The following is a 27,548-nucleotide window of genomic DNA, read 5'->3' as shown; positions in this document are numbered from 1 at the left end:
CCTAAACATCAAAAACAACAAAGGGGGCTGGAGCTGTAGTACAGTAGATACTATTGAGAGCCAGGAGAAAGTCCTGAGCAGTGCCGGCTGTGGCCCCAAAACAAAAACACCTCAACTCCCTTACGGGTGACAAGGAATGACCATAACTGGCAGGGGTGGGCGTGTGGCACCCAAGGGCCCAGAGGCAGAGGGTCAGACCACAGGCAAAGCAAACTCTCCCACTCCTGTCCCTCCACTCCTGAGTGTAGGGACATTTGGATTATTTCGAGTTTGGAATTGTTTTTTTCTGTTGCCGGAGATTCAACCGAGGGCTTCACGCATGAAAGGCAAACACTGCTCTGTCTGTCTCTGAGCTCAGCTCTGGCTGTTACTTCTAGTTTTCTGTTCTAGGTTGTGTTTTTTGTTTTTTTGTTTTTTTTGGAGGGGGGAACCTAAAAGATGCCTAGATACGCCCTTGGCTTCTGGTACTGTGGGCGTAGTTAACTGCTTTGTGAACCTGAACCCTGACCTCTGACCTTCACACCTTCAAGATAGGTGACTTGAGGGAAGTGCTAAGCTCCACACAGTGACCTCATTTGTCTAGAGCTAGGCAACCTTTAAAGTGGGTTCCCCTTGAGGATCCGAGGGGGTATGACTGTACACACGCCAAGACAAATGCAAGACTCGGCCCTCCCCCGGCCGAGCTGGCAGGGAGGCGCCATCCTCTCACTGGAAGCAGCTAGCGGCTGGCTTTGGAGGGAGGGTGAAAGCGGAAGTGGCCTGCAACACCCTCCGCCCCCCCCCCAGATTATTAGCATCTACAATCACAACTTCAGCATCTTCTCCGAATAGGTTCTTCCGTGTTTATTTTTATTTAAGAAAACAGACCAAGTCACCCCCGAGCATATGGCACCCACCAGGCCGGGTGCCACCGCCCTCGTTCGCTGTGTCCCTGGTGCCCAATCAGCAGAGCAGGGGAGCAGGTGGCCCTGGGGCTGCCCTTCCCCGGGGGCCCTTCCCAGCCAGGGCCGCCCGCCAGCTGCCATCACCGGAGCGTTCAGACGGCAGGGAGGAAGGCTGTGCCCGGGAGTCACCCCCCCCTCCAGATGCCCCCGACAGGCACATAGCGGGCAGGGGGGGGCTTCTCGGGACCCCCAGAACAGACTCTGGTCAGTACACGCTGCTTGTTAGGCTTCCAGGGGGCCTGCGGCTTTGGGCAGGGTGGGGGGGACCTGGTTAGTGCGTTAGTGCTGGTGAGAGGACGGGCCGGCTGGGGACAGGGCGTCCTCTAAGGGCAAGGCAGAGACGGCGAGAGCCCCATGTCCCCTGTCGCCGTCTGCCGAACCAGAAGGGCGGGGAGGAGCCCTCAGCCTTGGCCTCTGCTGGCCCCTCGGTCACGGGCCAGCCCGGAGGCGGGATCCCGGGTTCTCGGGATGGGGCAAACGAGTCTGATGAGCACCGAGCCCTCACCGCCGTGGCGCCGTGCAGCCTTCAGCCAGGCAAGCCTCGTGGCCGGGGGCCTAGGCATAGCCCCCAGCCATCTGACTGGTGGCCGCGTTGCTGCCCACTCCCCGCCAGGCCTGGAAGCTGAAGAAAGCACTCACGCCGTAAGCAATCATCACCAGGCACGAGAAGAACTGCAAGAGAAGGAGAAGGCGGCGCCTTGAGTCTCGGGGGCGGCAGCAGAGGGCTGTTGGCCGGGCAGCTGGCGCTGGCGCTGGCCAGCCAGCCTCGGGCCGCACCCGGCATCACCCCCGGAACCGGCAGCCGCTTAGCCACGCGCTGTTGCCCACTCTGCTGGGGGCCCACGTTGGCTCCTCCTGGGGAATAACTGAAAAGGCACCGCGTGTTCGTGTGTGTGTGTGTGTGTGTGTGTGTGGTCACCTCCTGACCGCCCTAGGCACACCCACACTTTACCCACTCTGCTGGGGGCCCACGTTGGCTCCTCCTGGGGAATAACTGAAAAGGCACCGCGTGTTCGTGTGTGTGTGTGTGTGTGTGTGTGTGTGTGTGTGTGTGTGTGTGTGTGTGTGTGTGTGTGTGTGTGTGTGTGTGTGTGTGTGTGTGGTCACCTCCTGACCGCCCTAGGCACACCCACACTTTACCTTTGAAACACCTGCTGCCTGACCTGCTGGACCCCACTGAAGCCCAGGCAATGCACCAAACTACTGGCCGGTGGGCCGAGAACCCCTGCGAGTGGCCCCTGGGAAATGCTCTGGCCGACACCACCCCACCCAAAGCAGAAGAGCACATTCAAAAGCCACCGTAGCTCGGTGGTGGAGCACCTTCTTCAGGCGTGAGGCCTTGGGTTTGATCTCCAGCGTCATAGAAACACTAGACAGTCACCCTAGGAATGTTCTGGAACCTATCCAGAGCCCTACATGAGCACCTGTGCCCACATACACACCCTCCCTCTTTATCCCGGAGTTTACTATTTCCCAACCATCCTCGTCAGGAAGGAAACCCCCAGGGCCCCCTTCAGTCCCACCTGTAACTCCCAGCCTCAGTTTCCCTGGATGTACAAAGCCACCTATGGGCCATCACAGGATCAAGTCTGAAATACCATCACAGGAGAAAGCCTCGCACGAGGGGTGGTGGGCAGAGGGGACACCTGTCACCGCACCGGTCACGGGCAGAGCCCAGATGTAGGAGGCTTCATGAGAGACATTCCCCCAAACGGTTGAAATCGAGAGGTTTGGACGTCGGCTCTTTTGAAGGGGTGGGGAGATGGCTGAAAGCCTCGGATAGATTCTCAAAGGAGACCCGGGGCCCTCAATCAGCCGGGACAAGGCACTGCCCAGCACCAGGGCCTTGCCCGGAGCGCCCTACTCCCCACAGGGTGCTGCCCGGGCTCCCCACCCCCAGCCAGGGGTAACTGCACAACTGCTGGAGCCACAGTGCCCACCGGCCTCGAGGGAGAGCCAGACTCACGGAGGCAGCCGCGCGCTGGTTGTAGGGCCGGGAACCCTTCAGGGCGGTCAGCTCCACGGCGGCAGAGCAGGTGATGAAGGCCGTGACGTAGAGAACCGTGGCCGCCACATTGAACACCATCAGCTGCAGGGACAGGGAGCAAAGGCGTCGTGACTCCACACCGACACGGGGGCGGGGGGCGGGGGGGGCGGCCGCAGCCACCGGGAGGGCCAGAGAGGTTGCCCTTCCCATGGGCAGCCTCGGGACCGTCTGAGCACCAGAGGCTGACACTGGGCAGAGGGGGCGGCCCACAGCCACTTGCTCCGGGGCCAACCTCCATGAGACCAGCAGCACCAGCCAGGGCCCTCTCCGTCACTGGCTTGATCTGGCGGGGCTGGGCCCGGGCCTCAAGCCTCTGTGCCCTGTGATGTCCCTTTGGTGTCCATGGCCACCCTCCCCCCTCCACACACACAGGGCTCAAGGCCCATGTCAGAGGCCGAGTCTGATGCCTCGGGGCCAGGAGACAGCAGAAACTGCCCGGTGACCCTTAGACCTGTCCAGTCTTTTTTTTTTTTTTTTTTTTTTTGCTTTTTGGGTCACACCCAGCGATGCTCAGGGGTTACTCCTGGCTCATGCACTCAGGAATTACTCCTGGCTGTGCTCAGGGGACCATATGGGATGCCGGGGATCGAATCCGGGTCGGCCACATGCAAGGCAAACGCCCTACCCGCTGTGCTATCACTCCGGCCCCAACCTGTCCAGTCTTATCCACAAATTCTTCTTAAATGACCGACTCCCTAAAATTTGGTTTCATGTGCAAAGTTGAAGGTGTTGACTATTTTCTTAAAATCCAATCTGGGGGCTAGAGAGAACAGACTGGGTAAAGCACTTGCCGGGTGACCAGCCAACCCAGATTTGATTGCTGGTTCCCTGAGCACTGCCAGGAGTAAGCCCTGAGCACCTCCAGGTGTGGCCCCCAAAACCAGAGAGAGTGAGGGAGAGGGAGAGACAGAGAGTGAGGGAGAAACAAAGAGAGAGAGGGGAAAAGAGAGGGAGGGAGAGGGGGAGATAGGGAAAGACAGGGAGAGAGTGAGGGAAAGAGAAGAGTGAGAGACAGGGGAGGAGGGAGAGAGAGGGGAAAAAGATGGGGGAAAGAGAGAAGGAGAGAGATGGAAGGAGAGAGAGACAGGGAGAGAGAGGCAGACAGGGAGATAAATGGGGAGAGAGAGAGACAGAGAGAGAGATGGGGAGAGACAGACAAAGGGAGAGACAGAGAGATGGGGGAGAGAGAGACAGACAGGGAGAGAGAGAGTGATGGGGAGAGAGACAGAGAGAGACGGGGGTAGAGAGACAGGGAGAGAGAGAGAGTGATGGGGAGAGAGACGGACAGAGAGAGAGAGTGCCGGGGAGAGACAGACAGAGGGAGAGCGCGCACTGATTCTGCCGTGGGGATGCCCAGATGTGCGTGACCACAGCTGGAGCTGAGCAGAGGCAGCTCCCAGGACAAACGAGTGATGTGTTCTCCAGACACCGCCCCCAGTGACCCATGTCACGTACCTTGCCTGGCTCGCAGGGGACTGTAGCCTCAGCCCCCCAAACCTAATCAGACCATGCTTGCCCAGCTTCTGCTGGATAGAGTCTGCACCCAACCCCTTCGCCCTGTGAAAAGGAGGGTCCGGGGCACGGCTCTGAGGGAGAGCGTTTGCTTGAGTGGGACGCTGGGCTCCAGCCCAGGGACCCCAAGCAAAACCCAAGAATCCCAAAGGCCTTAGCACGCAAGGCTGCGAAGTCCTGGGTCCAATCCTGGCACCACCGGCCCCTGGGAGTCCCCTTTGAACCACCCAGCCCGACTGGCCGGGAGTCACCATGAGTGACCCCCAGAATCCTTAAGCACTGCTTGGGGGGCATCTCGTCCCCCCTCCCCTCCAAAATTAAAGCTGCAGGAATGTAAGGGACACTGCCCTGCCATCAGGCCAGGCCGGAGCCTCTGTCCAGCGCCACCTCTGGCTGGAGCCCACGTCTGGGCCCAAGAGACACCAAGACCCCCTGCCCCCACCTCCAGCAATTTCCCTTCAAGCCTCCCGGGAGTGAGTCTGGACCCCGAGCACAAAGCTGGGCCAGCCCTCCCGCCCGGGCTCCTCCGCGTCCAGCACCCGCCGCCCGCCGCCAGCACCCTGGCTCCTGCTAACAAGCCCCGTCTGTCTCCGGGATGACTCACGTTTCCTCCGTTTAAGGAGTCATTGAATCCCACACAATGCGGCCTCGGCCCAGCCGGCGGCCCGAGTCATGTGCCTCGCAAGGCCCCGGGCCCAGCTGCAGGTTTCCGGGTCAGAGGAAAAAGCCCGGCAGCAGCCCTGCGTGTCCGACCTGAGAGACGGGCCAGGGTGGGCCCCGAGACGCCGCCTGACCCCAGGCGCCAGACGCGCAGCGCTGTGGACCTGGGCCGTGGCCACACAGTGGACAGAGGTGGCCAGGGCGCAGACGGAGCTCCCCACGCCCACCCCGTCCCCGTCCCCTCTGCCTCCTGGCTCCCCACCCCCGGCCCCGCCCCCCACGGCCCACTCACCACCAGCGGCCAGGGCACCCTGTACCACTTCATGTGCATCTGGAACAGGTAGAGGAAGAAGACGACGATTGTCACCAGCCAGAGGAAGACGGCCACGAACATCACCCAGCCATAGGCCGGGTACAAGTGGTACGGTGTGTCGGCGATCAGGGCCCACACCAGCAGCCCCAGCACCTAGAGAGGGCGACACAGGGAGTGACCCCAGGAGCCCCCCCGCCCTCCTGCACAGCGCCCTCTGCAGGATTCCAGGCTCGCACAGTCGGGAGTCAGGAAGTGGCCCCTCCCTCACTCGGTTATTCTCCAATTCCCGGCCTTAGGGATGACGTCTCCTCCCCCCGTCTGAGTTCCAGAACCTTCTTCTGTGCCCCCCCCCCACCTCCATGCACCGCCACCTGCAGGGCACATCAGTGGCTCTCTCACCCAGCCCCTGGAGAAGCAGCACCAGAGCCTTGGTGAGACCTGAGAGACGGGGCCAGAGAGATGGGACAGCGGGGAGCCTTGAATGTGGCGGACCCGGGTTTGGCCCCTAGTGCCCCATCTGGTCCCCTGAGCACTGCCAGGAACGATCCCTGAGCCAGAGCCAGGAGTCGGCCCTGAGCACCCCTGGACATGACCCCTAAAGACAAAAACAAACAAAACCTCTGAAAGAGGAAGTGAGGTCGCTCGATATTCCCAAGGGCCGGAGACAAGTTTACTCCAAAATACTGCACTGGGGGCGGAGGGAGAGTAGAGTGGGTAGGGTGGGTAGGGCGGGTAGGGCATTTGCCTTGCATGCGGCCGACCGGGGTTCGATCCCCAGCATCCCATATAGTCTCCCCAGCACCGCCAGAGTAATTCCTGAGTAGTGCAGACAGGAATAACCATTGAGCGTTGCTGGGTGTGACCCAAAAAGAAGAAGGAAAAAAAAATACTACACTGTCCTGCTGAGCACTGAGTCGGGAGTAGCCCCAGCACCAGGGTGCCAATGACACACACACACACACACACACACACACACACACACACACATACACACACACACACACAGATGAAGTAACCAACATATCCACCCCCCGACACCACCCCCCTGCCCGCTGGTGGCCCGGTGAGAAGGTGGGACAGGGACCCCCACCCCTTTCACCACCATCCTTCCTAAATACACAGGAAGCCGCCCACGGCGGCCACTGCTCTGAAGGGGACAGTCGCTTCAGAGGAAGCAGGAGGTGGGGGGAGGGGCGCAGATGCGGCCTGAAGGGCATCCCTGCCCTGTGACCCCAAGGAAGGACAGGTGAGCTGGGCGTTGAGGAGAGACCATCTGTGTGTGTCGGGGAGCAGCTGGGGGGGGAGGGGCATGTCTTGGACCAAAATTCCATCAAAGGCCGGAGCAGTTCAGGTCCACTAGCCTGAGTGCTGGGCCACCAGCCTAGCTGACCGCGTACTGCCCAGAGGGCCCCTGAGGGCCCCCAAATAAAAACCAGCTGGGTGACACTGATGCACACCCCTCAACTGTGGCATTATCCCCAGGCTGGGCCGTAGAGGGGCTGGTGTCCCCCCTTTGTCTCCCCGACAGCCCGGCACCCCTCAGAGCTTACTTCTGTGTGTCGTCCCAGCCCCAAGGTGCTCACGGCGGCCCAGGCTGCCCCTGGGAAAGGATGGGGCAGGCACCGCCATCTGTCCTCCCCGGGACCACCTGGGGTCACCCAGGCCCCCAGCCCCTCCCCCAGCCCCTCCCTGTGGGTGTCCAGCTGGGCCAGGCACCGGAGGCCGGAGATGCAGCCCCAGATAAGCGGCGGGAATTTCTCCTGTTCCTTCTGGCTCCGTGGCACTGGCCCTGCGCCCAGGGCACCGACTCGGTCCTGCCCCAGAACAAGGAAGGTCCGTTCCTCCCTCTGAACCAGACGGACTGGTTCTTCCCCCCCAGCCCTTCTCGAGCCCTTCTCGAGAATCGGGAGGGAGTGTCCAGTCCCAGGACATAGGACAGGCACCCCAGTATCTTCTGACCCCACCATGGGGGTGGGAGAAAGAGGCTAAGGCCAGGCCCCATCCCCAGTCGTGGCAGGGCCAGGGGCACCCCTACCTCTGACCTATCACCCCTCCCCACACACCCAGGAAAGGCCAGAGGACTTGGCCATGGTCTGGTGTGGAAGGGTCAGCTCTGCGCCCCGGGTGCCAGGGTGGCGGGGGCGCTGGGGGGCGGAGGCCCCCTCTGTGCCACCTCCTGCCTCTGGGACTTGGCCCTCGTCCAACAAGAGCCACAGCCCACCGGGGATGAGTCAGCTGGGAGACCTGAAGAGAGAGCCTCCAAACTTCTGCTGAGCCCAGGCACACCCCCACCCCCCGGGCTGCTCCCCGCCCCCCGCAGCCGCGCCCTGCTCCTGCGGACAGCCCCGGCCCACACCCCCTGCAGGCAGGTGGACGGGGCATCCAGCAGGAAGGGGGACAGAGGAGACAGAGGAGAGCAGGTGCCACTGGCGATTTTAGGAGACCAAGACAAGGGTGGTGTGGGGGGCACCTTGACCTCCAAGCCCTCAAGTCCTTGTCCCCATGGTACTCTGTAAATATCCACCATACCTCCGAGTCGTCTTTAAAAATTCTATTTATTTATTTATTTATTTATTTATTTGGGCTGGAGCGATAGCACAGCTGTATGGCGTTCGCCTTTCACATGGCTGACCCATGTTCGATTCCTCTGTCCCTCTCGAGAGCCCCACAAGCTACCAAGAGTACCACGCACGCACTGGAAAGCTCCCCATGGCGTATTGGATGTGCCAAAAACAGTAACAAATAAGTCTCACATTCGAGAGACGTTACTGGTGCCTGCTCGAACAAATCGATGAGCAACGGGATGACAGTGACAGTGATTTATTTATCTATTTATTTGCCAGGCAAGCTACCCGTGGCGTACTTGATCTGCCAAAACCAGTAACGACGGTCCTCATTCCCCTGACCCTAAAAGAGCCCCCAATATGCCACCGGGCTACACTAGCACGTGACAGGGACCAACGGAGACATTACTGGCACCGCTCGAGCAAATCGATGAACAACGGGATGACAGTGATACAGTGATTTATTTATTTAGCTTTTTTTGGGTCACACCCGGCAATGCTCAGGGGTTCCTCCTGGCTTTGCACTCAGGAATCACTCCTGGTGGTGCTCAGGGGACCATATGGGATGCTGGGAATCGAACCCGGGTTGGCCGTGTGCAAGGCAAATGCCCCACCCGCTGTGCTATCGCTCCAGCCCCTACCCCCAAATCTTAGCAGGGGTCAGGGGGTTGAGGGAGAGAGGGGCACTGGGTACCAGGCGAAGCGGCATTCCTTGACCGGGGCCCGGCCCAGAGGGTGATCCTGCCTAGGGACATGCCTGGACAGAGAGCCCTGAGGACAGAGGAGCAGAGGAGCACGAGGGTGGGCTTCCCAGGGCCCCTGGAGGCAGGGAGCCTCAGGACAGCCGGCGGGCGCTTGCCTTGCCCCGCCCTGGTTCCATCCCCAGCACCCATATGGTCTCCTGAGCCCCGCCAGGAGTCGTCCCTGAGCTCCGAGCCAGGGCTGAGCCCTGAGCACTGCTGTGGACTGAGCCCACTCCCCAAAAAGGAACCCATCCTCCCAGATGGAGCCCCCCCGCGCACCCCCAGCCCTTGACACATACCCGCCTCAGGGGCTTCAAGCTTCCAGAAGCGGACATCCGTGGGCTGGGGGGTGGTGTCTCCAGGACAACCCAGGAAGGAATATACAGTCCCTGGCTGCCTGCGGGGGAGGGGATACTGCACCCCTGGAGGAGGTCTCCATCTGACCGACAGAGGAGGCTGGGCAGTGCCGATGGACGAGACTTAGAGTCTCCCTCATCGCCCCAGCTGTGTGACTCTGAGCAAGCACCGGAAGCTCTCAGTGCCAGTCTCTCATCTTCCAGATGTGCCTGCAGATACCTCGGGGCCCCCGTGGTGTCGGGGCCGGGCCCTTGGCCTCCTGCGTGCCATACGCTGAGACCGCAGGAAGTGACGCTCAGGCCAGGTCAGCAGAGCAGTGTCCACCACGGCCTTTGCACTCGGTGCCCACGCTACTGGGTGCCCACGCTACCGGGTGCCCACGCTGCCGGGTGCCCACGCTACCGGGTGCCCATGCTACCAGGTGCCCACGCTGCCGGGTGCCCACGCTGACAGGTGCCAACGCTACCGGGTGCCCACGCTGCCGGGTGCCCATGCCACTGGGTGCCCATGCTGCCGGGTGCCCACGCCGCTGTGTGCCCACGCTGCCGGGTGCCCACGCTGCCGGGTGCCTGCTCCCGGCGCCCTTCTCTGCGCCGTCTCTGCCACGAGTGCCCGGGGCGGGGCAGCCTGGCTGATAAGGGGCGGCAGAGCCGGCTGGGGGCTGGCAGATAAGGGCCGAGCCCTTCTTTCAGACCAGTCAGCTGGGAGGTCTGAGAGCACCTCCACAATTCAGCGGGGCCCCAGGCACACGGCCTCACCTCCTGCCCTCCGAGGGGCCCTGGGCACTGCCCTGTGCTCCTTACCCTCAGCTCCCGGCCCCGCGGCGGGGAGGAGGGAGATGCAGCTCGCCTTCAAGACCTCCTGCACGCTGCTCCATGCGGGGGCCTCCCGGGGCCTGGGAGGCACGCGGTGCGCCCCCAGCCCCTAGGCTAACTCCTTGGCCCCTGAGGAGGGTCCCCCCAATCCTCTGGCCCCTCCCCCATTCCTGGGACATGACCTCGGGCGCACCCCTCGCCTCTCTGGCACGTCTCCTCGGGCAGATCACCGAGGCGGCGGGTGTGCGGGGCCGACCCGACGGCGGCGGCTGGTATTTTGAGGGGGCTGGGAATGCAGGCCTGGGGGCATCTGAGCTCTACGTTATTTTCCAGAGGCACAAGAATCCTGAGCATTTGGACGCTGAGTGACAGCACAGTGGCGAGGGCGCTCGCTTTGCACACGGTGGACTCAGGTTTAACCTCAACCCTCATGGGGTCCCCCAAGTCCGGAGCCCTGAGCGCCCCCACATGTGGCCCCCAAACCAAGCAAGAACAGGAAAGTGAGGAAACCCAGGGTTTCAGAATTCGGCGGGGGGCAGGGGGCCTGCCGGCATGTCCTCCCTGCCCTGACCAGGACACAGGCCCAGGGGGACCACGAGGTCCTCCCCGGCCCGCCCCCCCCCCAAAGGGACACATCTGGGCAGCTAAGGACACTCAGCCCTCGGCCTGGCCAGGCCCAGCCTCCAGACACACCCTGGCCCTTCTCCCGCCGTGAAAGGGACTTTATGGGGACAAAAAGCTCCCATTGTGCCCCAGGGGACAAAGGCGCAGGGGACAGCGGCCCCGGCCGTGGGCTGCTCACAGCCCGCCACACGCCACCCCTCCCTGCTTGGGTGGCGGGGGGGGGGGGGGTGCTCCTTGGAATCCCCGTCTCCACAGTGCTGGGGCGCCCACCCCGCGCCCCGTCCCCCCAGGAGGAGACAGCGGGCACACTCCCCTCTCTGGAAGCCGTGTGCTGTCACCAAGCCCCAAACTCCAGGGCTGCGGGCGCCAGACATCGCCACCCCTGGAGCCGGGAGCCGCTGTGGGGGGCCCAGGGCGGCTCTGAGGGCGGTACCTGTTCCTCCAGCCTCAGTTCTGAGTCCCCCGTCACCGCGAGGCCACTTCTGGTGATGCCGGGGGCCGACGTAACAGCCAGGGCCTCCCACCTGGGGTCGCGTGTTCTACCACATCCCCGGACCCCAGAGCTGAGATCTTTAATTTTTTTTTTGGGGGGGTGCCCACATGCAGTGTGCTCAGGGGCTGGCCCAGGGCTCAGTCCTGCAGGTGCTTGGTAGCTGGGTGGTGCCGGGGACGGAGCCCAGACGTCCTGCAGGCAAAGCCGCAACTCCAGCCCACTGGGCCACCTGGCCAGGACGCCCCCCTCCCCCCCGTCCCCCTGCCCACCAGCACTGCTTCACGGCCTCACTCAGGGTTAGTCTCTCTGCATGGACAGGCTCCGGGGACAGGTCACGGGCTGGGAGACAGATACACACATGCATGAACACATGCACACATCTACCTGCACATGCATGTACATGCATGCACATGTGCACACACATGTATGTACACACAAGCATGTGAACACGTACATGCACGTGCACACGCACATGCACACACACACTCCCGCAAGGGCTTCCCTAGTGCTGGGAGAAATCCTGGGGCTCCTTCTCAAAAAGGCTCTGGAGATTTGGACCTTGCCTTGGGGGTGCTGCTGGCCAGCCCAGGGCTCCCCATAGGACCAAGGCCCTGCCGGCGGCACTGGGCTCTCCCCGGAAGGCCCTGCTCCATCCCAGGTCCTCGCTGGCACCACCAGGCCCCTGCCAATGTGCTTCTCTCAGAGCCTTTTTTTTTTTTTTTTGCTTGTTTGGTTTGGGTTTGGGGTCACACCCATCGGTGCTCAGAAACCACTCCTGGCGGGGCTCAGGACCTTACGGAGTGCCGGGGATAGAACCCGAGTCAGCCACGTGCAAGGCAAGCGCCCTACGTGCTGTCCTAGTGCTCTGGCCCCTTCCCAGGCCTTCCTGCCTCTCTCAGCCAAGGCTGGGGCCATTTCACAGATGAGGAAGCCAAGGTCTGGAGGCCACAGGAGGCCACACCCACCTGACACCCTCCTTTGACCTTGAGCAAGCCTGCCCTATCTTCACTTGCAGGACAGCCCGGTGACCTTCCCGCCAGCCCCTGAGCGGGTAGGTAGGTGGGCCACCTACCCCAGCCCCCCCACTGCAGCTGGAATGTCCCAGAGGGCTTGTTTGCAGCAGCACCAGTGTTGACCCCGGCCTGCCTTTTGGCCTTTGCCTCCCTGCCCGACTCCCTGTGCCACCCAGGAACACCCAGGCCTCTCCCCGGGAGCAAACAGGAGGGACACCGACTGGTGGCAAAGGGCCACCGAGGGCCCAGAGTTCACAGCGCTATCAGGAAAAACCACTCCAGGGCAGGAGCGGTAGCTGGGGGAGAGGGGGGGTTGGGAACCCACTTTACCCAGGGCCGACCAGGGTTTGATCCCCGAGCACTGCCAGTAGTGGTCGCTGAGTGTGGAGCCCGGGGTAAGCACTGAGCATGGCTGTTACGGACCCAAAACAAAACCCACTCAAAGGCTAGGGAGGGACTGGAGCAATAGCACAGCGGGTAGGGCGTTTGCCTTGCACGCGGCCGACCCAGTTCGATTCCCAGCATCCCATATGGTCCCCTGAGCACCGCCAGAAGTAATTCCTGAGTACAGAGCCAGGAGTAACCCCTGTGCAGCACCGGGTGTGACCGAAAAAGCAAAAACTAAAAACAAACAAACAAACAAAGGCTAGAGGGATAGTACAGCAAATAGAGTGCTTGCCTTGCACGTGGCCGACCGGGTTTGAACCCCAGCCATACAGGGATATGGTCCCTCCTCATGCTACCAGGAGTGATCCCTGAGCACAGAGCCAGGAGTAACCCCTGGGCTTCGCCGGGTAGGGCCTCCAAACCAATCAAGAAAGACAAAGAAAGGGCTGGAGCGATAGCACAGCGGGTAGGGAGTTTGCCTCACATGCGGCCAACCCAGGTTCAATTCCCAGCATCCCATAATGGTACCCCAAGCACCACCAGGAGTAATTCCTGAGTGCAGAGCCAGGAGTAACCCCTGAGCACTGCCGGGTGTGACCCAAAAAGTGGAAAAAAAAAAAGACAAAGAAAAACCACTCGGGTTCCCAATACCTCTGGGGGCTAGGAAAGCACTGGGAGGTGCCCCAGACCATCAACTGTCCACTGTGTCCAGCTCCACAATCTTTATCCAGATGGGCCTCGCCATGGGTGGGACCATCCTCCTCCCACAAACCAGGAGGAAGTCTGCTCTTAGCTGCAGAGGCAGCTCACCCAAGCCAGGGCTACCGCCGAGTGGCACACAGCTCACCGACCCACTGACCGGGGGCCGGCCGGGCGGAACCTCTGTCTCAGGAACCCGTGGCCCAGCAGCCTTGGTGCCACGTGATCTGGCGAAGGGCCTTCCCGTCTCTCGGCCCGCGATGTTCGAAGGTGCCGCCTTCACCGCCGGGGACAGGCCCACCAGGGAGCCACCTTGGCTCTTTTTCAGCTCCACATTTCCACTGATTTGACAGGGAAGCTCTTGGCACATTTTGAAGTGTGTAAGATTGATGACACGATAGGTAATAAAACGGTGTTTTTAGCCCCGCCTCTCTCCTCCCCTGATACCCAGTGTTTTCTCCAGTGGCGACCAAGCATGGCTTCTGACATAGCTCTCCAGAGGCAGTCTACACCTACACACACACACACACACACACACACACACACACACACACACACACACACACTTCACAGAGGTGTGTCCGCGTGGAGCCTGTGTTTAGTTCTCTCGAAGAAATGATCTGTGAGACCAGCTTTGCCCTGGGATGCTGCCGCCTCCCCAGCGTCTGCCTCCGTCCACGGCCGCACGCAGGCCTGCAGTACCGCCTCCCTCCGCGGGAAGCTGGTCCCTTCTCACTAAACACGCCGTCTGCTGTCACACCCATCTGTGATTGATTAACCTGTCCTCACAGCTGTCGTATCACACAAGGAAGTTTAATCATAAAACAGAAACTCAGTTTGATGGATGTGGTGTCGGAGGGAGGTGTAAATTACGGTACTGTAAATCACAGGACCTTAATGAAGATTTTTAAACACAAGGGGGACCCAAGCAATAGCGTAGCGAGTAGGGTATTTGCCCTGCACATGGCTGACGCAGGTTTGATTCCTGGCAATATAGGTACCAGGAGTAATTCCTGAGTGTAGAGCTGGGAGTAATCTTGAGAATCAGTGGATGTGGCCCAAATATTTGAAGAAAAGAAATGAGGAAAAATTTTAATTGGGGGGGGGGGCAGTATCCAGCAGTGCCCAGAGGCTACTCCGGGCATGGTACTCAGGGACAGAACCTGGGGCTCCCACATGCAAAGCAAGAGCAGCCCTTTGAGCCATCTCCCCAGCCCTTAAAAAGTAATTATTTCTAATTACCAAAAGCATGGTGAAGGTAAGGCGTGGTGCCTCCTCACACAAGACGGACCTGGACTCAATTCCCAGCACCTTAGATGGTCCCTCAAGCCCACCAGAAGTGATTCCTGAGCAAAGAGCAGGAGTAAGACCTGAACAGTCAGGTATGGCCCCAAGACAAATGTGTGTGTGTGTATGTGTGTGTGTGTGTGTGTGTGTGTGTGTGTGTGTGTGTATACTCACAGCTCAATGAAGGGGCACATGCTTCCCCTGTATGATGCCCTGGGTTCCATCCCCTCCCTGTGCACAGAAGAAAATAAAAATTACCCAAATGGGGCTACAGTGATAGCACAGCGGGTAGGGCGTTTGCCTTGCATGCGGCCGACCTGGGTTCAATTCCCAGCATCCCATATGGTCCCCTGAGCACCGCCAGGAGTAATTCCTGAGTGCAGAGCCAGGAGGAACCCCTGTGCATAGCCGGGTGTGACCCAAAAAGGAAAAACATTACCCAAGTGTGGAAAACCTGTTACCTAGCTCTAACCCCAACCGCCACTAGCTGGAAAATTCAGTGTAATAAGCTGAGAGAGCTCGGGCTGAGAGGTGCAGGCTCTGCGTGCATAGAAGCCTGAGTTCTGTCCCCACAGACAAATGGGATTTCAGCATTACCATCACCTCCTGGACAACAATGCACAACTGGGCATGAGCACTGAGCAGTGAGTATCACCGGGAGCAGTCGCTGGGCCCCCTGAGTTTTCTCTCCAACCCCCCAGCACACACATACACACAAAGAAAACTTAAGTACAACAAAAATATTTCAATTTTCTACAGATGCCTAGACAGGCACCTCCCAGACTTCCTATTAAAAGTAAAGTAGTGAGAAGCCTAAAAGCCAGAAAGAAGAAGGAAAATAAAGGAAATGGGAGAACCAGAGCAATAGCACACAGGGGAGAGGACACTTGCCCCACAAGCAGCTGACACAGGTTTGGTTGCTGGCATCCCACATGGGATGGGCCGTCAGGAGTGATGGCGGAGTGAAGAACCAGGAATAAGCTCTGAATACTGCTGGTGTAGCACCAAAATCAAATAAAATTGAAAATCAATAAAGGAAATAAGAATTCGATAACACATTTGTCTGTATGGCAAAAGATTTTTTAAAAAAGGACCTGAGAGATTAGTTGAGGAGCTAAGGGGCCTGTCTGCCTTGCGTGGGACCAATCCCAGTTTGATCCTGGCACCACCTGTTGTCCCCTGAGCACCATCAGGAGTGACTACTTATTGCCCAAAATAATAAATGGAGGAAAGGAGAGGAGAAAGAGGAGGAAGGAGGAAGAGGAGGAGGAGGAAGAAGAGAAGGAGGAGAAGTGGTCAATAGCAAGTGTTAAGTCGTCATCATCATCATCATCATCATCATCATCATCATCCCGTTGATTGTCAATTTTCTCAAGCGGTCTCAGTAACGTCTCCATTCATCCTAACCCTGAGATTTTAGAAGCCTCTCTTTACTCATCTTTCCCAGAGGTGCCACATTGGAGGCTCTTTCAGGGTCAGGGAATGAGCCCCATCATTGTTACTGGTTTTGGCATATGAATATGCCATAGGGAGCTTGCCAGGATCTCCCATGTGGGCAGGAAACTCTTGATAGCTTGCCAGGTTCTCCAAAGGGGAGAATTAGACTTTAAGAGAGTTTGGTTTTATAGTCTCTGGATGTTAGCCGTTGCTCTGATGTTAGCCGTTGATGGAATTAAAAGGGGTGGGGGGGGAGGGGGGAGGCAGTTTCTAGCTGTGACTGCCTAGCTACTGGAAAATGGGGGATCTGGGCGGAAGAGGCCAGATCTTCCAAGCAGGCTTGGAGATCTCAGCCCCGGGTCCTGCACACCTGGGTTCCTCTTTCAGTTCCTTCATGCGTGAGGCTTGTCTGAACATGTGGAGGGGGGCCCTGAGCATGGCTGTGCTGGGTTCCAGAGGTCTTCGGCTGTGGGGGCTCTGCTCAGGGCGGGGAGGGAAACTCAACCTGCCCTACTCCGAGGGGCCCTGGTGAAGACAGCCAGGTGCGGGGGCAAGAGTTAAGTAAAAAAAAAAACAAATACAAGTAGGGGATCGGAGAGAGAGTAGAGTAGGTAGGGCATTTCATCCCTGGCACCTGATATAGTCCCACGAGCAATGCCAGGAGCAATGATCACGAACTGAAGAGCCAGAAGGAAGCCTGGAGCTCTGCTGGGCGTGGCCAGAAACAGAACAAAGAGACAGGGAAAATTCACGGCTAAGACCAGGCACAGAGACACCCCAGAGCAACAGCAGGACTGATGACTGACGGGGAAGGATCCCAGCAGACAGGGGAGCCCACAGGGCTCGAACGGCAGCGGCAAGAGTCAACCACCCTCTCGAGAGCAAAGCCACAGAACCCTATGCCCGCGCCATCTCCCCCCTGACTGGCGAGTGGGGTGCAGCTGTAAGCCCCGGGGTGCACCTGGCAAATACAGCTCGGGCCCCTCATGCTGATCTTCTTTTTTTGTTGTTTATTTTTTTTATCGGATCACCGTGAGATGCAGTTATAAACTTTCATGATTATGATTCAGTCATACAATGATCAAGCACCCATCCCTCCACCAGCACACATTTTCCACCACTAATGTTCCCAATGTCCCTCCCGCCACCCCCATGCCATCCCACCCCCTGCCTCTGTGGCAGGCACCTTCCCGCTTACTCTCTTTCCACTTTTGGGTGTTATGATTTAGAATACAGACACTAAGAGGCCATCGTGTTTGGTCCTTAGTCTACCATCAGCTCGCATCTCCCATCCCAAGCAATCCCTCCAGGCATCACTGACTTGGTGGTCCCTTCTCCATCCCAGCTGCCTTTTCCCCGCCACGTGAGACAGGCTGCCAAAGCATGGAGCAACCCTCTTGGCCCTTGTCTCTACTCTCCTTGGGTGTTCGTCTCAGAGTATGTTACTTTATATTCCACACGTGAGTGCAGTCCTTCTAGGTCTGTCCCTCTCTTTTTGACTCATTTCACTGAGCATGATACTCTCCATGTCCATCCACTTAAGTGCAAATTTCACGATGTCACCTCTTCTAACTCGTGCTGATCTTCTCAAAGTCAAAGTTGGACTGAGGATCAATGTCTAAAGAGCTGGGTTTGATCCCTAGGACCCCGCAGACTCCTGAGCACTGCTGGGAGCAATTCCCTAGCCTTGAGCAGGGCTAGTTCCCCCAGCACCACCTTGTGTGACTTGAAAAAATTAAAAAGTGGGCTGGAGGGGCTGGAGCGATAGTACAGCGGGGAGGGCGTTTACCTTGCATGTGGCTGACCCAGGTTCGATTTTTCCCAACATCCCATATGGTCCCCCGAGCACCGCAAGGAGTGATTACTGAGTGCAGAGCCAGGAGTCAGCCCTGAGCATCACCGGGTGTGACCCAAAAGCCAAAAAAAAAAGTGGGGCTGGAGAGCTAGTATAGAGCCATAAGGTGCTTGCCTCTCACGTGGCCACCTGGACTTGATCCCTGGCACCCCATATGGTCCCTTGAGGCTCCCCTGGAGTGATCCCTGAGTTGAGAGCCAGGAGTAAGCCCTGAGCACAGCCAGGTGTGGCCCCAAAGCAAAAACAAAACAAAAAAAGGAGGAAAAAAGTGGAAATGGTACATGGCAAATTACCATGAGCGGGCACTAGTGGACGTGTGTGTGTGTGTGTGTGTGTGTGCGCGCGCGCGCGTGCACGAGTGCACACCCACATGTATGTATGTGTACACACTCTAACTCACAGGGAGAAAACGGTGCTGTGTTCTTCGCTGCCCTAGTGCGAGCGCTGTGAATATATTACCTATTAAAGAAGTCGAGTCGATAGGAGACGGAAACAAAGTGCACAGTGTGACCCGCACTGACACAGAACCTCCCGGACGCGCGGCCAGCACGGAGCACTCCCTCTGCCTGAGTGAGGGTGGGGAGATGCATGGAGGGACGCCAGGCTCCCCTGGAATGCCAGCCCCTGGGGGTGGCTGCCGGGCAAGGGCAGCGGTGGTCAGCGAGGCAGCACTTCACCCAATCCTGCACCATCCGGATGGTCCGCCATGACTTTGCCTCAGTCTGAAATCTAAAACGACTTCTTTAAATTATGTTCAGGGGTTGGGGCGATAGCACAGCGGGGAGAGTGTGTGCCTTGCACACGGCCCACCTGGATTCAACCCCCGGCATCCCACACAATCCCCCGAGCACCATCGAAAATAATTCCTGAATGCAGAGCCAGGAGTTAACAGCCTGAGCATCGCTGGGTGTAGCCCCCTGTAGCACTGTCGTCCCGTTGTCCATCGATTTGCTCGAGCAGGCACCAGTAACGTCTCCATTGTGAGACTTGTTGTTACTGTTTTTGGCATATCCAAAATGCCACGGGGAGCTTGCCAGGCTCTGCCGTGCGGGTGTAGCCCACAAACAAACAAACAAAATAAAATTTAAAAATAAAATAAAATATACTCATTGATAGAGAGCTGGCTGAGCCAGGCTCAGGGACACGCTGGGATGTGCCCCGGAGAGAAACAGGGGGCAGCATTGTCTAGCAGGGAGGAGGGAGGGGAGCACGTGCGCCGTGAGGAGGGCTCCTCTCGAACACTGGACACGGGGTGCAGCATAGTAACAGCATCAGACCGGAGGGCGCACTCAATGTGCAAGTACATGGACTGAGGATGAACGTCTGAAGGGCTGGGTTGACTCCTAGGGCCCCAGACTCCTGAGCACTTGAGCAGGGCTAGCTCCCCCAGCACCTCCTTGTGTGACTTGAAAAAAATTAAAAAGTGAGCTGGCGAGCTAGTATAGAGCAGATAAGGTGCTTGCTCTTATCTGATGAAGAGCAAGATAAAGTGAGGACCAAAGTCCTCACTCCTTTGCATGCAGGAGGCCTGGGTGCAGAGACAGTGCAACGAGCACCCCCCACCATGCGGTGCCAGGAGTGGTCTCCAAGCACAGGGCCAGGAACAGGCCCTGAGCACTTCCGGGTGTGGCCCCGAACAAGACAAAAACAATGAAAGCATCCTTGTGAGAACAGAAGACCCGTCAGGACCCCTGTGACCAAATCACCTCTGCCAGCGGCACGGATGGTCCCAGAATAACCCGAGCCGTGTCTGCACTGGGCTTCCGTGTTTTAAGGAGATCGTGTCTGTGTTCGCTGCGTAACTACGCGTTAACCCCAAACACGCACCCTGAAGGGGCAGTGGGAGGGCAATGGACTGGCTGGACCAGGAAGGTCGGAGCAGGGAGACTGAACCCCCAAGTCTCAGTGCTGGCGGCAAACCCAGTGGCATTCCCAGCCTCTGCTCCCCCCCTCGTTCCCCCCCCCAGCCTCCTCATGGCTATTGGCCTGCAGGGGGAGTTGGCTCTGGGGCCGTTTCCCCCGGCCCCACCTGGCCAGATGAGTCGGCTTCCCCACAACCAGCCCAAATAAGATCTTAAACTTGCAAGAGGTCCTGGACGCTGCCCCCTCCCTCTACACACACCCCACACATGACCACCACCAACGCCGATGCCAACAATGACAATTTTCAAGGCTGGAGGAGAGAGAGAGAGAGAGAGAGAGAGAGAGAGAGAGAGAGGAGGACTGTGGGGCTAGGCACTGGCCTGGCATACAGCTGACATGCAATTTGATCCCCAATACCCAGAATTCCCTGGGACTGATCCCTGAGCACAGAGCAAAGAGTAAGGCCACATTGCCAGGTTTGCACCCCCCCCCCCATGAAAACATTTTATTTTAAACATAGACTAAAGGGGCCAGAGTGATGGTACAGCCCACAGGACACCTGCCTTGCTCGCATACACCCAGCCCAGGTTTGATCCCCGGCACCCCATATCATCCCCTGAGCACTGCCAGGAGTGATCCCTGAGCGCAGAGCCCAGGAGTAAGCCCTGAAGCCTGCCAGGTGTTGTGGCAAACACATTCGTAAGATTTTTAAAAAGCTAATACATCCATAAGATTCTTTTAAAAGCAAATACATTATTAAGAAATTTAAGAATAAAATTAAATCAATTTTTTTAAGAATAAAATTAGGGGCTAGAGCAATAGTACAGTGGGTAGGGTGTTTGCCTTGCATGCGGACAACCTGGGTTCAATCTCAGGCATCCCATATGGTCCCTCAAGGACCGCCAGGAGTAATTCCTGAGTGCAGAGCCAGGAGTAACCCCTGAGCATCATTGGGTGTGACCCAAAAAAGGAAAAAAAAAAGTGAAAATAGCTTGAAAAAAATTCTTCTGGGGCTGGAGTGATAGAACAGCGGGTAGGGCATTTGCCTTGCATGCGGCCAACCTGAGTTCGATTCCCAGCATCCCATATGGTCCCCTGAGCACCACCAGGAGTAATTCCTGAGTGCAGAGCCAGGAGTAACCCCTGTGCATTGCCGGGTGTGACCCAAAAAAGAAAAAAAGAAAAAATTCTTCTGATTAGGTTTAGGCCATTTAAACCTAAACATTGAATGTATTGAATGTGAGCATTTATAAGTCACGAATTTTACTGAACAGAATCTTGTCTGCACCTTCTTGAACTGAGTAAGAAAAAGTCCTTTACTAAAAAATGTCTGGTCACGCTTCTTAATGTTAATGGCAAATGGTATCTCAAGGATAATTTGTACGTGATCTAGTTAAAACAAAAATAATGTGATTCAATGTATGATACGTGAACATGAAATGTTTTGGAAGTGTTCAAAATAAAAAAAAAAGGAGAAAACGAAATCAATTAGGGTGTCACGCACGTGCCTTCTGCTCGGTCCCCTTAGGTCCTGGCGCCAGTCCCAGCCCCGCCCGCTCTGTGCGCATCTCGGCAGGGACGCACAGTCTCTGAGCAGCTTCCCAGATCTCATCTGACATTCCTTCCCTGCCTCTGCAGGTGGCACCCACTCGCTCGCCCTGGCAGCAGGAAGTCCCTTGCTCACACACCCTGAAGTCCCATTCTGACCAAGCACTTCTGACGCACGTGGAAAGCACGTGAGGGAATGTCTGGTGGGACTCTGCGTCTCAGCCTTCAGGGGCGGAGAAACAGAGGCGAGTGCTGAGCCTGTGATCCCCACCACACACCCCTGGCTGGTTCTGCAGGAAACACGTCGCATGGGCCAGGCCTCTCTCCTCCCGCCGCACCCCTCCCCCCAATATCTTGACAACATCCCCAAACGTGAGAAAGAATTAACTTTCCTCTTCCCATCTGCTGCCTCCGCCAAGCAACCTCCCCTTAGGCCACCCCACCCCATGCTCATCTTCGGGGGGGTGGAGGCACAGCACAGGGGCTACAGCACACGTGGAGCCAACCATAGTCGTACCCTCAGCACCACACGGTCCCCCCGGTCACTGCTGGGAGGGAGCCGGGGGTGCAGAGCAAAGAGTAGAACCAGAGCACGGTCAGTGTGGCCTGACACTCCTCCGCCCTCACCCAAAGCTCAGCTCTGGGCACCTCCCGTGCAGACCGCAAGCTCCTGTGGAACCTACCTGGAGGCCCGGGACCCCATCATGTTCTCCAGACCCCCCGGGGCATGGCAATCAAGAGCAGGGCCAGGGCTGGAGAGCTAGCACAGCGGGAAAGGTCCCGCCCTGCATGAGGCTGGCAGGGTTCAATCTTCCCTGACTGCCCTCCCAACCCGCTGGGGTGGTCCTTGAGTGCAGAGGCGGGAGTCAGCCCTGAGCACTGCTGGTGTGTCTCCCAGCAGCAAAAGAGCTCAGGCTGGAAAAGTCAGGTATGGGCGGAGCGATAGCACAGCAGGGGGTGCATTTGCCTTGCAGGTGGCCAACCTGGGTTGGGTTCGATTCCCAGCATCCTATATGGTCCCTGAGAATCACCAGGGGTAATTCCTGGCTGCAGAGGCAGGAGTAAACCCTGTGCATCGCCAGGTGTGACCCCAAAAACAAAACAAAATAAAAAATACAAAAAAAAGAAAGAAAAGTCAGGTGTGGCCCAACCCCCCTCGCCCCATCCAAAGCTGCTGAGGACTCCCCCACCCAGAGAAGTCGGCTGAGAACTTGGTCAGAGAACGAACCTCCAAACCTCGACGGCGAGAGGGGGCGCTGTGTGTGGAGGGATGCCAGGAGGGACTCTGAAGGTCAGAGCACAGGGGCTGCCTCCCAGAAGATGTGGGGGGTGGGGGCTGGAAGCAAGACTCGTCTCTCCCTGCATGTCTCTCCCTGCATCGGTGCCCCTCTCAGGGAGAAGCTTCTCCAACAAAGTGGACGCGTGAAGGCAGTGCCCGTCTGCTCAGGGCCCCCAGAAAACACTGGGGCCACAGAAAGGCCACCCCACTCCCAGTCGTCGGAGCCCAGAAAACATGCTCCCACAAGGCAAGTCCGACCTTCCATCTGGACCCCCAGAATCCACATCTGTGCTAGGACCGGGCCCCTGTGCCCCCCTGGGACCACCAAATCAGAAACACAGCCTCCTAGAGCTGACTGAGACAGAGCAGACTCTAACCCCAGGGCCTCTCCTGCCCTCAGCCCCAATCTCCGTGTTCAAATGCCAAACAGGGACCTATTTGTGTGGTCCCAAAGACAAGACCAAAAAAAAAAAAAAAAAAACCACCCAGAATTAAAACCATCAATGTGAGAACTGGAAACCCTGCGAAAGGTTCTTTCCAGAACTGCCCTGTAAAGAGGCACGGGGGGGGGGGGGGAGGGCTAGAGGAATAGCACAGCAGGTAGGGCGTTTGCCTTGCACGTGGCCGACCCGGGTTCGATTCCCAGCATCCCATATGGTCCCCTGAGCATCGCCAAGGGTGATTCCTGAGTGCAGAGCCAGGAGTAACCCCTGTGCATCGCTGGGTGTGACCCAAAAAGCAAAAAAAAAAAAAAAAAAAAAAAGAGGCACAGGGGGTCCAAGAATAACTCGAGTTAGATGGGAGATGTGTGCGGAAAGCTGAGAAAGGACCAAAAATAATGGCTCTGAGGATCTGTATCACTGTCACTGTCATCCCATTGCTCATCGATTTGTTTGAGCGGGCACCAGTAACATCTCTGAGGATCTGTATAGCCAATCATAATGCCTGAAAGTAGAGATCGAGTAAGAGGGAAGGTGCCTGCCACAGCAGTAGGAGGCGGGGCCGGGTGGGGTGACGGGAGGGATGCTGGGGACATTGGTGGTGGAGAATGCGCACTGGCGGAGGGATGGGAGTTCCATCATGGCATGACTGCAACTCAATCATGAAAGCTTTGTGACTGTATCTCACAGCGATTCAATTAAAAGAGGGGGCGGGTAACAAACAAACAAAAAGAATAACCCGAGTTATTCCCCACAGCACTCCAGTCCTCCCTGGGCTGCCCCCCCCCCCACCCCAGCACTTCTCAAGGCTGCCTCCGGGTCACCATTTCTCAGAGGACCCCAAGGCTTCTAGCAACAGGTCACCCCAGAAACAACTACAGCCTCACCCGCCACCTGTCTGCTCTCTGGCCCTAGCTGCCCTGCCATCACCCCACCCTCAAGGCTGGGCGCCTGCTGCCAACCACTGCACCACCCCACCCCGCCTCCAGCCCGCCTCATCTCAGGGAGCTCCCTGGCCCAGAGCCATCTCCCAGAGCCCCCGGGAACTCACAAGTGCTCTCTTGGACCCCCTTGGAGCCCCAGGAGAGCTCGGCACACCCAGCTCTTCCCACCCACAAATTTAGGTCCGGGATGGAACCTGGGTCGGCCACAGGCAAGGCCGGCAGCCCTCCCCACTGTGCCATGGCTCAGCCGTCCACGTACAGAGTCAAGGCTGGGGGGACACAGGACCCCCTCCCCACCTCCCCGCCAGGCCTCAGTCCCAAAGCTGACTCCGGGAGCGAGATACGTTCCAGAGGAGATTTCCTGCCATTTCCCACATTCTCTCTCCAGAGTTGGAGACAGTGAAGCTTACTTTAAATAACCTCTGCAGGGGTCTTGCAGGGTGGGGTGGAAGCCTCAAGCCAGAGGGAGGAGGCGGCAGGTGTAGGGGACAGCTGGGAAGTTTGCTCTGACCACCCCATCCTCCGTCCACTCAGGGCTGCCCTCCCACCCCCAGGACTACGGCAGGAAGCGCCGGACACGCAGGGCGGCCGCGCAGGCCCACCTCAATCCCATCCTCATCCTTGTCCGCGGCAGGAGGCCGGACCCTCCCGGACCCTCCGGCCCAGCTCCCCCAGCTCCAGTTACGAGAGGGGGCTATGAAAGCTCGGCCCCCAGGACTGAAACCTGAGTGTGGAGGGAGCAGGTGCGTGCGGTGGACCCAGACGCCCCCTCCCCGATTCCCTGCCCTCAGCGCCGGCGCCCGGTCTGGGTCCGGCACGTCCAGCCAAACCGGCTGCAACCCGGCCCGGAAGCCAGTGGAAGCTGGACGTGCCCGGCTCCCGCGACGGGGTCCGGAGGGCCGCGCCGTGTGGACGCGCTGGCGCGGACCGGGCAGGTGCGACGAGGGTGTGCGAGCGGCCCGCAGGGCTGCCGCCGGCCGGGAGTGGACTCCCGCTCAGGCTGGGGCGGGGGGGGTCCCTGCAGGGCTGGGGTCACTGTCCCGGCGAAGAGATGGCGCGAACGACCGAGGGGTGCGCAGTGACCCGGACAGGGGATGGTTTCTGAAGCCCCCACACGGCGCGGGGGGCGTGATGGGCATCGGCGCGAGGGCCACTCTGAGCACGGGGAGCACTGTGCGCGCTCGTGGGGGCCACGCGGGGTCCTAGGCTTGGGGGCGCGCAGGGAGAGAGGGGTGTGGGGAGAGCGGCCTCCTGGCGCTCCGGGCTTGGGGGCGCGCAGGGAGAGGGTTGTGAAGGGCGGCCCCCTGGCGCTCCGGGCTTGGGGGCGCGCAGGGAGAGAGGGGTGTGGGGAGAGCGGCCCCCTGGCGCTCCGGGCTTGGGGACACGCTGGGAGAGAGGGGCCGTGGAGAGAGCAGCCCCTGGCGCTCCGGACTTGGGGACACGCTGGGAGAGAGGGGCCGTGGAGAGAGCAGCCCCTGGCGCTCCGGACTTGGGGACGCGCTGGGAGAGAGGGGTGGGGAGAGCAGCCCCCTCGCGCTCCGGGTTTGGGGGTGCACAGGGAGAGAGGGGTAGGGAGGGAGCAGTCCCCTGGCGCTCCGGGCTTGGGGGCGCGCAGGGAGAGAGGGGTGGGGAGGGAGCGGCCCCCTGGCGCTCCGGGCGCGCCCCCGCTCGCTCACCAGCTGCAGCAGCATGAGCACCCCGAGGCTGGAGCGCAGGAAGGCCAGGTCGGGGCGCAGCGCCCACACCGAGGCGCCGACGCCCTGCGCCGGGCTGCTGGTTCGCGTGCTCACTTTGGACGGGAACTCGGCCATGGCGCCGCCGCTCGCTCCGCCGCGGTGGGGCCGCTCCCCGGGGCCCGGGAGCCGCCAGGTGCGGCCGCAGCCCCGGCCCCGCCCTCCGGCCCCGCCCCGTTAACCCTGCGCCCCCCGGCAGCGCCCAGGAGCGCGGGGCGTGGATCCCGAGCCGAGCCGACCACCCCGGCTCTCTGCTGCGCGCGCGCGCTGCGGCTCCTGCACCCCCGGGACACGGTCCCAGGAGCCGCGGGCGTCCCGAGACACAGTCAGAGCAGAGGGACAAGGTCCCAGGAGCAAAGGGTGAACCCAGGAGTAGGAGTACTGGAGTGGGGGCCACCCGCCTAGCCCTAGGGGATAGGCTTGTCCTTCCAAACATACTGAGTTGGAATGTACTTATTTGTTTATGTGTTACACGGTTACAAAGTTGTTCATGGTTGGGTTTTAGTCATAGAATGTTCCAATACCCATCCCTTCACCTGTGCCGCTGATGTAGGCAGGTAGGTAGACTAGGAAACCCCCTCCCCCCACAGCCCCCCTTCCCCCCACACACACATCATGGCAATGAAATTTCTGGGAAGTAATAAAGTCCTAAACCTAGTCCTAAACCTGACCCACTTTGTGGCCACAGAAAGCAACAGCTGATGAGACCTTCCCCAACAGCAGGCCCTGAGGAGACTGGACCCCTCCCTACAGAAAAAGCCTCCTCAAGGATATTACTGGAGAACCCTCAATTCCTTCCTTTAATCCATTAACCCTCAGCTAGCCCAGACCAGAGAAAGCTGGACCCACCCTCCCAGAAAAGGTCTAGCAGGAGCAAAGGTCAGGAAAAGAAGCTCAAAGACCACTTCTAACTCTTCCCATTAGCAACAATAGCAACAACACTATCGACAGACTCTTATCTAGCTAGAAAGCCCCAGTAGGGAGTGGCCAGAAAAAAACCACCTTGAACAAAGGAAGGGCACATATGCTGCCCGAGCCCACTTGGGCAAGCACATGGGGTACCCACGCACAAGTGGCACCCGCATCTGGGTACACAGGGAGATGTGTCTCTGGAGATGTGAACTTCCCTGTCTGGTGCTGGGATGTGTGCAGAGACTGCCCTTGAGGAAGCGCGGGTTCTCTCTCTGAGCGCATGACTCTGACTTTTTCTCCCTCCTCCCCCTTGCTGAAAACCTCTTAATAAAATCTGTTTCACTTCCCTGCTAGTCTACTCCTGAAATTCCTTTCTGGGAGGCAAGACAAGAACCCATAGAGCCCTGGGTAAGGCCTGGGCCTGACTTTCCTTTCCTGCAGAGCAAGTCCTCGCTCCAACCTGAGTCCGTGGCTCCCCGAGAAATCGGGTGGCGGGGATCAACTCCCGTGCCGAGAAGACCAAGCAACATGTGGCTCGACGGCCACCCAGAGGGGTTCACTGGTCCTAGTTGATTGGTCCTAGTCTCCCCAATGGGGTCTCAGGGTGGCAGAGGTGGATTGGGAGAAAGTGTCCCTCTCGCTTCACCTCACATAAGCTGCCGTGGGGGCCCACTGATGTCACCCCACCCCCGCCCCTCAGCCTGCCTTCTCTCCCTGTCTCCCCTCTCAGTTTACCCTCTCTCCTCTCTTTCTCTCCTCTCTCTCTCTTCTCTCTCTCCCTCTCTCTCTCACTTTCCCACCCCCCCCTACAGCCCCCATCTCTCTTACATTATGGTTTGCAATACAGGTGCTGAAGGGTTGTCTATGAGAATGTATGTCCCTTTACCTCCTCCCAGCGCCCTGTTCTTGTCCAGAGTGATCGTTTCCAGCTATTATTGTCATAGTGGTCGCTTCTCTGTCCTAACTGCCTCCCCACCCCCCACTTGTGGCAACGAGAGCTGTAACTTAGGAGCCTCAGTTTCCTTATCTGTCATGTCGAGAGAAGACCTTGCCTTGGGGTAGGTGTGTCCCTCAAGCCT

General features: G+C 58.8%; 1 protein-coding gene across 1 annotated transcript; it reads right to left on the bottom strand.

Moving 5' to 3' along the window:
• Nucleotides 1-828: 828 nt before the first annotated feature.
• PLLP (plasmolipin) lies at nt 829-25,713 on the bottom strand. Its single transcript, XM_055145800.1, has 4 exons — nt 25,501-25,713; nt 5,456-5,629; nt 2,911-3,033; nt 829-1,616 (listed from the first exon to the last, which is right to left on the bottom strand). Exons 1-4 carry the CDS (start codon nt 25,633-25,635, stop codon nt 1,500-1,502), a joined length of 549 nt encoding a protein of 182 aa, XP_055001775.1. The 5' UTR covers nt 25,636-25,713; the 3' UTR covers nt 829-1,499.
• Nucleotides 25,714-27,548: the final 1,835 nt, after the last annotated feature.

Source organism: Sorex araneus, chromosome 8 (genome assembly GCF_027595985.1).
Source record: "Sorex araneus isolate mSorAra2 chromosome 8, mSorAra2.pri, whole genome shotgun sequence".
NCBI lineage: Eukaryota > Metazoa > Chordata > Mammalia > Eulipotyphla > Soricidae > Sorex > Sorex araneus.
The sequence above is the reverse complement of the archived record's forward strand: the minus strand, read 5'-3'. Positions and strand labels throughout refer to the sequence as shown.

What these genes read in the sequence shown, in the direction of transcription:
- PLLP (XM_055145800.1), bottom strand. Translation starts at nt 25,635, where the DNA reads ATGGCCGAGTTCCCGTCCAAAGTGAGCACGCGAACCAGCAGCCCGGCG. An exon ending in GGGTGCCCTGGCCGCTGGTG is followed by an intron (nt 3,034 to 5,455) that starts GTGAGTGGGCCG and finishes CTGTCCCTGCAG; the next exon opens with CTGATGGTGTTCAATGTGGC. An exon ending in ACCAGCGCGCGGCTGCCTCC is followed by an intron (nt 1,617 to 2,910) that starts GTGAGTCTGGCT and finishes CTTCTCTTGCAG; the next exon opens with TTCTTCTCGTGCCTGGTGAT.